The sequence below is a fragment of the Mytilus edulis genome, chromosome 5 (assembly GCF_963676685.1).
Source record: "Mytilus edulis chromosome 5, xbMytEdul2.2, whole genome shotgun sequence".
Taxonomy (NCBI): Eukaryota; Metazoa; Mollusca; class Bivalvia; order Mytilida; family Mytilidae; genus Mytilus; species Mytilus edulis.
The window spans coordinates 63,262,268-63,274,713 of NC_092348.1; the positions used below are offsets into that span (position 1 = coordinate 63,262,268).

At 30.9% G+C, this 12,446-nt stretch overlaps 1 protein-coding gene across 1 annotated transcript in view; it reads right to left on the minus strand.

The window, feature by feature from the left end:
* Window positions 1-353: 353 nt before the first annotated feature.
* Window positions 354-12,446, minus strand: part of LOC139525180 (leucine-rich repeat-containing protein 15-like) — a 37,483-nt gene continuing 25,390 nt past the window's right edge. The window contains exons 7-12 of the mRNA XM_071320370.1: window positions 11,737-11,808; window positions 10,078-10,149; window positions 7,224-7,295; window positions 6,562-6,633; window positions 5,042-5,113; window positions 354-429 (exon numbers count right to left, since the gene is read on the minus strand). Of these exons, the coding sequence (XP_071176471.1) occupies window positions 354-429; window positions 5,042-5,113; window positions 6,562-6,633; window positions 7,224-7,295; window positions 10,078-10,149; window positions 11,737-11,808 (436 nt within the window). The remainder of the gene's footprint in view (window positions 430-5,041; window positions 5,114-6,561; window positions 6,634-7,223; window positions 7,296-10,077; window positions 10,150-11,736; window positions 11,809-12,446) is intronic.

Genomic DNA, 12,446 nt, shown 5'->3' on the forward strand with positions numbered 1-12,446 from the left:
TATGTGGCAAAATTGTAAAATATGGATCTTACAAAAATATAGTGTTTTATTTTTTTTAGAAAATACAGCCGTTAATATGATCTGCTACTTCAAATTCAAGATGGAGGAAGACACTCAAGCCACCTTGAGCACTAACAATAAACTAATCTATTAATGATTTACATCGTCAGACGAACTGTGCATGTATGATGAACAATATATTAATAAAAAATGCATGCTTACTAGAAAAAATACAGAACGCTTTTCAAAATCCACAATGAAAAGACTTAAAAAAAAACGTTTTTCATGCACATTTGTTGTAATTGGAAATCATATATTAATAAACGGAGAAATAAGATATAATATACATTCACTTACAAGTCTTCAAGCGCCGTCAGGTCTTGGAATATATTTTCTTCAAGCACGGTTAAATCATTATTTGACAGGTATCTACAGGAAAAAAAATAAAAAATTATAAAGGTAAATTTTCCTATATATATCTATCACCACAAATTCATTTAGATTTACTTTGAAAAGGTTTTGTTTAGGACAATTTCATTGCAATAATATACACAAGAATACACAATTAATCTGAAAAACTTATTTCAGTGATTATATTGCCAACATGGTCAAGAGACAATTGCAAAAATTACTTTTTCTTCCGTTAGAGATAAATACCAACGTTTGACATGTTGGATAATGTTCATGGACGGCAACTTATATAATTAAGATCGAAGAGGGTTTAACAAGCTGTCAAATTGCATGCGTACCAAAGATATTTCATCGAAGTACTTTTGGTTTACAAATATATACTTTTTTCATTATTCGGGTGTTTCTGTGGCTTAATGCTACATGAAAATCTGTTCAAATTTAAAGCTATACTTTATTTCAATTGTACATTTAACATTTCGAGAACCATTAGCACTTTATCGTCATATGTTGATGTCAATTGTCAAACAGTTTATATTACATTGGAAACCTGTTAACAGATAGGACATAAAACTTACTGGTCAAGCCGCAATTATTCAAACGTGCTATTTTCAAATACTCCTCAAATGTAATATTTAAGTCGAAACAAGTAACTTTTGTGCCAAAAAACGTCTAAGGATTTCCTTTCATTAAGAACTCTGTCCCTCAACATATCTATAATACTAAAATTACGAGGTCCAATTTGTCAGCCGTCATCGGGTAAAAACGGCAAATCAAAGAAATCAACTCTATATATAACTAATATAGGACAATGGTGTTGATTAAAAATTACACCACTCCAGACCCTTCCACATAATTAATATTGCCAATAATTAACAAGTTCCGGGTCTAATCCGATACCGATACCAATAGTATATTCACCTGTTAGCTATTACCTTATCTGTACGTTCCGCATTTGACAGGCGCACCACCAAACGGTGTATTTAGGATTTTGCTATATACACGGGTCATAATCAAAGGGCTGACACTACTAAATTCAATCATTGTCAAATTTTTTCCTATTGTAGCTTCATTCAGCAATCAGCAAGACTTTCTAAGATAACTAATATAGGACAATGCTGTTGATTAAAAAATGCCCCATTCCTGGATAGCCTGGACCTTTTGTTTTCCAAATAATTAATATTTCCAATAATTGATAAGTTCCAGGTCGACGGGTTCAAACAGAAAGATTTGAAAGCAGAGAAAACTGTGTATCTTATAATCGACATGACTTTATCAGATGACAATACCAATTACTAAAATAAGGCTTAGGCATAGTAATATACTTAAATTCAGTCACGGACCCGCGATATCACGGGTGTGTACTTGTCCAAAGAAAACAGTAAACATTATTTGCCATTGATTAATAAAGGCAACAGTAGTATATCGCTGTTCAGTAGCCAAAATCGATTAAGCGAAAACAAATTCTTAAGCCGGTCAATTCATTAGATTAATTTAGGCATCAATAGTTTATATAATATAAATACCATAGACTTAAATAGTCGATTCATTAAAAAGAAACCTTGAAACCGGAATATTTATGGTGTTTTATTATTGAAAGGCCAGCTACATATTTGTGTAAGTGGCCACGGAATATAGAAATACAATTTTGATTAGAGTTAATGCATTCAACTACATTCAGTATATCCTCATAGGACAACAACATCTAGAGACTCTCAAGACCCTGTTTCCCTAACATTGGTTTATTTGCATATTCAACAATTCAACAAAGGACACTCTCTAGCATTGAAGAGTAAACTTGAATTAATTACAAAAATCTCTGTTTTTTGTATCTTTAATTTCTGTCTGTTTAATTTTACTCTATTTTTATGATATTATTTGGGTTTTTCTCCAAACACAAATGGGGATAAAACAAACTCCTAAAAAAGAAACAGTCTACTAATTACATCAGGAAAATTTGAATTCTTAGTAGGCCAAATCTTGCTCATCATTTTTGAATATTTAAGATTCTATCTTTCTTGTCGGGAATACGTGAATTATGGAAGAAAACGTTGCATGTTATATTAATGTAATCGATCTATAAAATGCCCAATTACACGTCACAAAAGCTTTACGTTACAATATAAGAAATAAGTGACGTTCTCACGTTGTGTTCGCGCCTTATTTACATCATTCTGGGGGCTGCATCCCATAGATCGATTACTTTATTATAACATGCAACAATTTTCGCCTTAATTCACGTATTGCCGACATATCTATTATAATTTATATCATATAATTATTTTTAGTAGAAATCGTATTGAAAGGGAGATCAGGAATCGTCAGACAGTTTCTGCCATTTGTCTTTATTGTTCATCTTATCTTGCTGATCAATAATGTATTTAAAAGTTCCCTTCTATTGTTATAAGATTTAAGATATTAACACATTTGTACATTTGTAACTGTAAATCAGGGATCACAGTATCAACGAAATGTGATTGATATTCAAATAGATAAAAATATGACAAATTTTAATGTTGTTTTCATTATTGATAATATATGCATATAAAACATAGATTTGAATTAAGAGGTGTAATACCACCATTGATTTTCCCAAATTAATCTTTTTTTGAATTTGCACTTTCAAAAAATTGTGCAGAAGTTATCTTTGTTTCAAATAAAGAAATACTTGGCATGAGTAAAGTTTTATCTAGTCCAGTACTATAGAAAAAAAATCACATTACATTTAAGTGCATAGAAAAAAGATAAACATCACTGAAAGTTAACCAATCAAAATGTCCCCCTTTCTAAACCTGTGTACAACCTTAAGTAACCATGTAACCTCAAGTTTCCAAAATATTCTATAGAAACATGAAATAAAAACAAAATGGTACTTTGAAATACCCAAGGTTTATGTTTATGACCCAGAATTATTTTAATGCAATGAAATGTATGATTAATTACCTACAACTGCTTTTGGACATATTTTCGGATTCAACCGGATATGACGTACTATGATTGGTGACATTACACCTAGAGTGTGTTTCTGCACATCCGATATATTTGTGATAAAATCTTGTAAAAATTATATACCATTTATGTAATCTGTATTTCAGTTGTAAAATGTTATTAATAAAAAAAGAGATAAAAATTTATTACGATATTTGAAATCTAATTTACAAATGACCGTAAGGTTTTGGAATAACCGTTTCGCAAATGATATCGGATATGTTCCTTATGTTGTAACTACAATCCCCTTCCCTTTTCACCTTTCGCCTTCTTCTTACACACCTATGAATCGCGTTGAACTAGCTTTCTTAAAATGCAAGATTTGTATGGGGTTTTCGTTTTAATTTATGGACTTATTTGTAAGATGAGGGTTGTGTATTCAAGAAACAAGCTTTATTCAACTTACGTTAAAGTGTTTGTCCTAAATTGTGAACCACACATTTTTTAACGTACCAAACAACCATTTTATAATGTAAATTCAACTTATTAATTTAAGACTTAAAAATGTAAAAAACAAAAAGAGCCGAAATATACCAAATGGATATTCAAACGTATGAGATAAAAATAAACTGACAACGTCATGGCTAAATAAGACTGCTGTACCTCGATTTTTGACATTTTTACCTATTATGTATGTTTGTTTTGTTCATGCATTGTCATTATAATGAAATTTGATGCAACTGTCACAGCATGAATAAACAGTGATTTTAAAAACTAAATTGACAGTTTGTTTTCTAATTATTTAAATGATCAATCAAAGCAAAGTATGTTTAATTAGTTTTTTAATATAAAATCATCATAGATTAAAATTGTGTGCGGCAGTAAAAGTAATGGGAGTTATTCATGAGATAGATGAAAACATGTTTTTGTATGGTTTAATTTGCTCAGACTAAAGTTTTTGTTATCCTGGTATCAATGATGAGATTATTTACCACCACTTGGTTGATTGCACTACTGATTGAGGTCTCTTTCCTGGATGTGTCATCAGTCTAGTAGTCAGCACTTCTGTGTTGACATGCACTACAGTCACTACAGTTGCAATGCTCATAATAATAAATAAACTCATCATAGACACCAGGATTGAAATTCTGTATTTACGCCGGACGTTACTGATTGATGTTTTCTCCCTGATGTGGTCATTAGTCTAGTAGTCAGCACTTCTATGTTCACAATAACTATTATTAATTTTGTCATTATTATAAATTGACTGTTTACATAACTGTTAATTTTTCAAAAGGCTTTTCTGCTGAAGAAAAATATTACCTCAGCTTTATTAGGCATCCTTTTCGAAAATTTGAATCCTCAGAGTTCTTCACCTTCTTACTTCATATTGCCTTTTCACATTTCTGTTTCGAGTTTTACTGATGTTTTTTTTTAAGACAAAACACGCGTTTGGCGTACACAATTTTAATCCTGGTGTATGTGATGTGTTTATTTTCTATGTCATGAATGAAAATCGCGAGGCACATTTTGAATAATGAATGATAATAACTTCCATATCTCATGTTCTTTGTCATTTTGACACTTGTCTGTTTAATATCTCCATATATCATTAACATTGATTGTAAACCTTATCAACCAATGAATAAGTTTAGTAATAATTTTTTTTACGTCATGATAAAATATAAAAACAATGTAAACATACAGTCGGTCCAGTTTTGGAAGGTCTTGAAATGTTCCTTGTTGTAAACTAGTTATTTGATTGCTGTACAGATATCTATAAAAAAAGCCCTGGTACTGTTTAATATATGTGTGGTGTATGATATAAATTGATCAACTGCAAGTGCATACATACGACTATGATCGTTTCTGGAACATTCAAATACAAAATAAAAGAAGAATTGTGGTGATATTATAAAAAAGAAGATGTGGTATGATTGCCAATGAGACAACTATCCACAAAAGACCAAAATGACACAGACATTAACAACTATAGGTCACCGTACGGCCTTCAATAATGAACAAAGCCCATACCGCATAGTCATCTATAAAAGGCCCCGATAAGACAATGTAAAACAATTCAAACGAGAAAACTAGCGGCCTTATTTATGTAAAAAAATAAAAAAATGAACGAAAATCAAATATGTAACACATAAACAAACGACAACCACTGAATTACAGGCTCCTGACTTGGGACAGGCACATACATAAATAATGTGGCGGGGTTAAACATGTTAGCGGGATTTCAACCCTCCCCCTAACCTGGGACAGTGGTATAACAGTACAACATAATAACGAACTATAAAAATCAGTTGAAAAGGGCTTAACTCATCAGATGGACAAACATACAAGTGGACGTGAGTTTTGTTTCCTATATCAACTCAATACGTATAGATTATCATGTTTTCTACACATTGATATCGTAAAATATCAGCCGCGAGCCACAATGTGAACTTTTTTGGCGAATGAGCGCAGCGAACGAGCTAAAAAGTTTCACATTGTGTCGAGCGGCTGATATTTCACGATATCTTTACGAAGAAAAACCGATTATCTGTTTATCGTTCTATTGCTGGTCTTTTCCCTCTTTCTAGGAAAGTTTTACGCTTGACAAAATCCAGCTTGATAACGTCTCCTCTGGCATTGTGACGTCGCTGATAACTTCTCCTCTCACATTGTGACGTCAATTATAATGCCTGATATCGTTTAAAAGCTTTGATACGAGAATTACGGAGCGACATACAGGGTGGTATAGGCGTAGGGAAGAACGATAAAAAACAGTTACAGACTTTGAACAGAAATTTGTTGAACCCATAACTAGTTATCAAAGATATTTATATGCATTTCAATAAGGTCGATTTTATCCAAGGTAGCTCATATATATCTATAAATTTGTATGTTGTTATATTAATCTGTCAATAACGCCAGTCAGTTAACAATTTTCAATATAGACAACAACAGTTGATAGATGTTCAAACAAATCTCATTGACAGATTATTTTCTAATGAACTATATGATAGTTGGACAGTATTTAAAAACAAAGTGTTTTCAATAAGTTGTTTAATATAAACTCGTTATATATTTTTTTTTATTTCATCTGCAAAAGACTCATCACTCATCTCTGTGAATAGTAATCATTGAGAATAGAAAACAAAGTCTGCCAATGCTTTAGTTCAGATTCAGTTTTAATTTTCATCTTGATAAAATACTGTAAAAATTTATACATACAGACGGTATAGCGCTGGAAGGTTTTGAAATAGTTCTTGTTGTAATGAAGTTATTTGATTACTGTACAAATACCTGAAACGAAATAATGGTAACGTTTCATACATTTTACACTAAAGAAATTGTTTTTCTCTTTTGGTTGTGGCTTGTCATCTATTTGGTCCTGGGGCGTACACAAATATTAAAATGCCTAGTGTTAAAGTTTGACACTATCTAACAATATCATTAAACAAGGAATGAGAGCTCTGCATGATGAAGTTAATCAACATGTTTTTGTTTATAGTTTTTTTTCTCACACATCTTTTTTTCTAATCTTGGTATCGATGATGTGTTTTAAACCACCGGTTCGAAGCTTTATGTTTTAGTCTGTCTTTTTTCGGTTTGCAAGGGTTTTGTCGATCTCTTGTACAGCCTATGGGCTATAATGTCTGAAGTTCATGAACATGTGTCAGTTTGGTCTTTCATTTTGAATTGTAATGACATTCTCGCTGATTAATACATTATGGACAGTCTAATCGAATGGGAAAACAGCTGTCACATTTGTGGACGGAATAATTCAATATATCGTATTCATTACTAATAGTAAACATGGTTCGTCATTGATTGAGGTTAGATAAAAGTTTTCATTTTTGTATTGATAAATTATCAAAACAATGTATACATACAGGTAGTATAAGTCTTGTAAGTTTTGAAATGCTCCTAGTTGTATTGTAGATATTTGGTTATTGTATAAATATCTGAAAAAAATATTATTTGAATGATTAATTTATTATATACTATATACCAATTGTTTATTATCATCGATATGTGAAGATGTATCCAGTTTGGTTACATATTGTATAATGATAACGATGTGATTATGACGCCAGTCGATTAACAACTTCAATAAAGGCATTGAAAGTTTACAAATGTTCAAACAGGCTATATTGACAGTTTGTACTACATTTGTACTTGATAATTTTCCCCAAACAAATCATCTTAGATACCAGAATATAGATTTTGAATTCCAGACGACTAGCGTTTCGTGAACAAAAGTATCCTTTGCCAAACACATGAATTCATCCCGCCATTTTGTTATTGTGCAATGGTTATTTTTTTTATTCTTGTCTTTCATTTTTGCTTACTATGTGAATTGTCCTTATGCCATATTTTTTTTCTTTGTTGACACATTTGCATGTTTTATAAGCAGGATCAAAACACAATGCTGACTGGTGTAGCCCGATTTTTGACATTTTAATCTATAATTATTGTTTGTTTATTTTCCTCAGATTTTGGTATTTTTGTTTATTTACTATACTTATCCGTTTACCATTTTAACTATAATAATCAAAGCCTTTAGAATTATACACAAAAAACAGTAAAAAATACTAATTACATACGATAAATTTTCACCAGCCAAATCAGACTAATAAAAGAGGGACGAAAGATACCAGAGCCTGAGGGACAGTCAAACTCATAAATCGAAAATAAACTGACAACGCTAATAAAAAGTGTCCCTCAAGTAATTTATATAAAAGCGAATCAAAGTATTCTAGGAAGTACTTTTAAAAGTTAACCTTAAGTAGATGATTCACTACTAGTAATGTAGAAAATTTGCATCGGCCATAATATTGTCGAGTGAAATTTATACAGCAATATCAAAATATTGGTGGTAGAATGCAGTACACAGTAAAATGGTATAAATCTTGAAATGCACAAATGTATAAAGGAATCATTTTTTTCATATTTGTAAAAGAGGAGCTATAGATCGATACGAGAGGGACATTACAACTCATAGATAAAATACAATAACATTAACGGTACCAATTTTCCAGCACCAGATGCGCATTTCGAAATGACAACGATATGGCTAAAAAAATAAAAAAAAAGAAGAAAAAAATACAAACAATAGTACACAGACACAACATAATAAACTGAAGACTAGGCATCACGAACCCCACCAAAACTGGCGTGATATCAGATGTTCTGGAAGGGTAAACAGATTGGTTTGAACCTCAGCGGTCATTGTTAACCATAAGTAAAAGTTAAAAATAACAATCAGTGAAGTTAATGTTTGTGTTACTTGTGGATTTCAAACCAAACAAATGATTTGATTATGTTGAATGACCAGCTTTAAAATTTGATTTACATAAGAAAATGCCCGTACCAATTCAGGAATATGACAGTTGTTGTCCATTCGTTTGATGTAATTGAGCTTTCTGTATTGACATTTGATTAGGAATTTTCCAGTTTGAATTTTCCTATGAGTTCGTTTTTTTGTGATTTTACTATCACTAAAGGATAACTTAACAAATTATTATGATATGAGGTATTATAATGATCCTACAATATTTTTAATAAAAATTCTTCTGAAATTTTAAACCGATTGCAGATATCTATATTCCGATTGCAAACATTTTATTGATATAAATAGGGATGGTATACTAACATTCTTTTTGATTTGATATGCTATGATAACTCTTTATAGAATTATGGTAGCCAATATTTAGTAAAACAATTAACAAAATATATATTCACACTTAAATCTCTTTGAAGTAGAATTCTGTAAATGCAAGATGTTAAGATGTGGTATTCAATAAAAAAAATTATGATCTGATTTTAATTTGTAAGCGTGTTGTTATGCTTATTTAATAAACAAGCTCTGAAAACGCAAGGTTTACGTATCTGTCATAAGTAATGAACCCCAATCTAACCAACAAATTAGTCAATACAAACGTTAAATCTATTAATATCATTATCAAAGACGACGAAGAAGAAATATGAAAATATCAATCTCTGATACCGCGTCAGTAAGTCATGTGTAACTAGATGTGTCAAAGCGACACGAATGGCCCCGTCCCAAAAAGTTGAAAAACCTGCAATTTCAATATAAACACATGTGGACACGAACATGATGGTAGTCTCACATATCAAAAATCAGCTCAAAATCTGGAGTGGAACAGAGAAAAAATCCATATAACTGTGGTTTTCAATAATTTATCAAAGTCCAAAGCCCGTAATTTCAGCGATGACAGCGGTTGCTAATTTTAAAGAGAAACACACAAGCTACATTATAAATGTTTATATGAAAAGGAAAATCACAAACAAACTGAACTCAAAGGAAAATTCAACAATGAAATTCGCTTATCAAATGGTAAAACATATTAAAAATATGGACACAAATGTCATATCCCTGACTCTTTAGTAGAAAAGGGTGGATTAAACCTGGTTTTATAGCTAGCTAAACCTCTCACTTGTATGACAGTCGCATACGATTCCATTTTATTGACAACGGTGTGTTTACAAAATAAACAGACATAAAAGTCAAAACAGGGGTATCAGAATCTACTAAAGGGGTCTCTTAATATACAGATCACGGAAGGGGATACACGGTGTCCCTCTCCGGACAGAAAATGGAGTCTTTTTGTCTGGAATAAGACGTTTCGATGTATACATAACGTATTTACATTGCCTACTTCAAATATAATACGTATTAGGAATATTTAAAATTGTGAAATCATTGCTAATATTTGTACTTACAGATATTTTAACTTAGGAAGATTTTCGAATGTGTCGTTCCCGATAAATGTCAGTCTGTTATTTCTCAAACTCCTGGAAAAATGTGTACAATGATTAAATATCATAACCGAAGTATGTATATACGTTTATCGTAATATGTGAAACTAAACTACATATTCACATTAACAATTAACAAACTAAATATCAGGTGCTATGTTAAGTGACAAAAAAAGGAAAGTTCACTGTAGAAAACAAATGCTATTTAAAAGAAAATTCATTATTCATAATTGATTGACTGTGAATTTGAAAAAAGATAGTGTTTGCACTTACTATTTGTCTCGATTATCCGCGAAGTTTCTATAAACAGTTCATATACATTGCAGTTAAATCGACTGTAAATGATTTATCAGTAATCCAAATTTCTTATGTGCCAACTGAACATATATCTCATTTTTTCTCTAAAAGTTATGCAAACTCTGATAGTTATGCAGAATACGATGTCAATTGACAAAACGAGAAATTAAGCATCTATGTTTTTCAAAATACAACATTTTCTAATTGAGGTTGTGTGCATGACCGCAAAAACAAGTAAATCGTCCCTATTAGTACCATTCATTCAATTACACATTAATGACTCGTGTCCGAGGGATATCATTACAATTTTAAGTATGTTGCTGAGAATTATCTACGAAATACCTGACCAGTTGAAATATGGAAATCGTTTTTTTTTATGATACATTAGCTGACGGGGAAGTATCATTTTTAACACAAGTATTAAAACGCTGAAGTAATCTGGTTTGATCATCTGGTATGGTAATCATTCATCAGAACATGAGAAAATACTAAAAACAAACTGACGTTACTTTACATTTAAATGTATCTCTCAATATCAATGAGATATATAGATAAAATAACTTATTATCTTTCGAATGCAATCCAAAGAACACTTAAAATTTGTTAAATTTTTATCGGTTCATTTTTTTATCATCTGAAAAGTCTATTTTACTGTACAACAGATTTTCATAAATCTAACATAAATGTAAAAAAACACTCGTCTACTTAAAACATAGTAGACTGCAAGTGGATTTATATTAACTGCTTTTTTAAATAGATATTCAAATAAGTCAAATTTATGGTATTTTACTGGAATGATTGTACTATTTGCCATTCATAATTATCTTAATAACAATATTTTCGAGAAATATCCCTAAAATGTTTTCGTATTTTAACACATGTTTGTTACATAATTACACGTGCAGTGTATATACATGGGTCGTCCTATTTGCAGAACACGTTGATTTTGCAAAGGGCGATTACGTTCGTGAATATAGGCCTATAAAGTCTTTTCTTAGAATAATTGCTAACAATTAAAGTACTATTATACTCTGTCAACATGGTCAAGGGTAGCCAATAGTTGTAACGGTGTAATAATTAATTACAGAAAACATAATTTGCAACTGATTGACATTTAAATTTTGTTTTCATTTGTGTCTGGTTAAACAAGTTATCAAAGGTACCAGGATTATAATTTAGTACGCCAGACGCGCGTTTCGTCTACATAAGACTCATCAGGGACGCTCATATCAAAATATATATAAAGCCAAACAAGTAAAAAGTTGAAGAGCATTGAGGATTCGAAATTCCAAAAAGTTATTTTAAAGATAAACAATATATACATACACCATGTACAGGCTTGGTAGATCTAGGAGTGTTCCTTGCTGTATAATGGTTATTTGATTTTTCTGCAAAGAACTAAAACAAAAGATAAAACAAAAAAAACCCTAAAGTATGAAAAACACAAACAACATAAGCAATTATATAATGGTCAATACATGTGCATTAATTAGTGTGTAGCTGTAAACAGGTCATCATACATATCTTGTCACAATAATTTAGTTATAACAAATTCTTAGAACGTACAATGCATGCAAATTCATTTTCTATGTTTTCTAAACCCCAAAACAAACAAATGATTACACTTTATGAATATTTCACACAAAAAATGATTGCATTACGCTTATGTCTTTGATATATTGGTTCAAAATTTGAAAAATACAATAACATTATGTCAATGGGTGCTTTTCGAAAACTATGTTCACTTTGATTCGGGCACATTATAATGCAACTATTGAAATTAGATTATCACTGTTTCATATACATAGTTTGTGGTAATATTCAAACGAAGATAAAATATTGAAATGCACAAGCTTCTTAATTTCTGTAATATAAAAAAACCAAGACCGTATACTGTATCATTTTTGGAGATAAGAAGACACATTCTTTATTTTGTCTGGCACAATAACTATGTTATTTTATCATAGATACGTGTATGTCCAGAGATAAGGATGCAAACACAAGGGAATAACTGAGGTTTATACAAGTCTCTACCA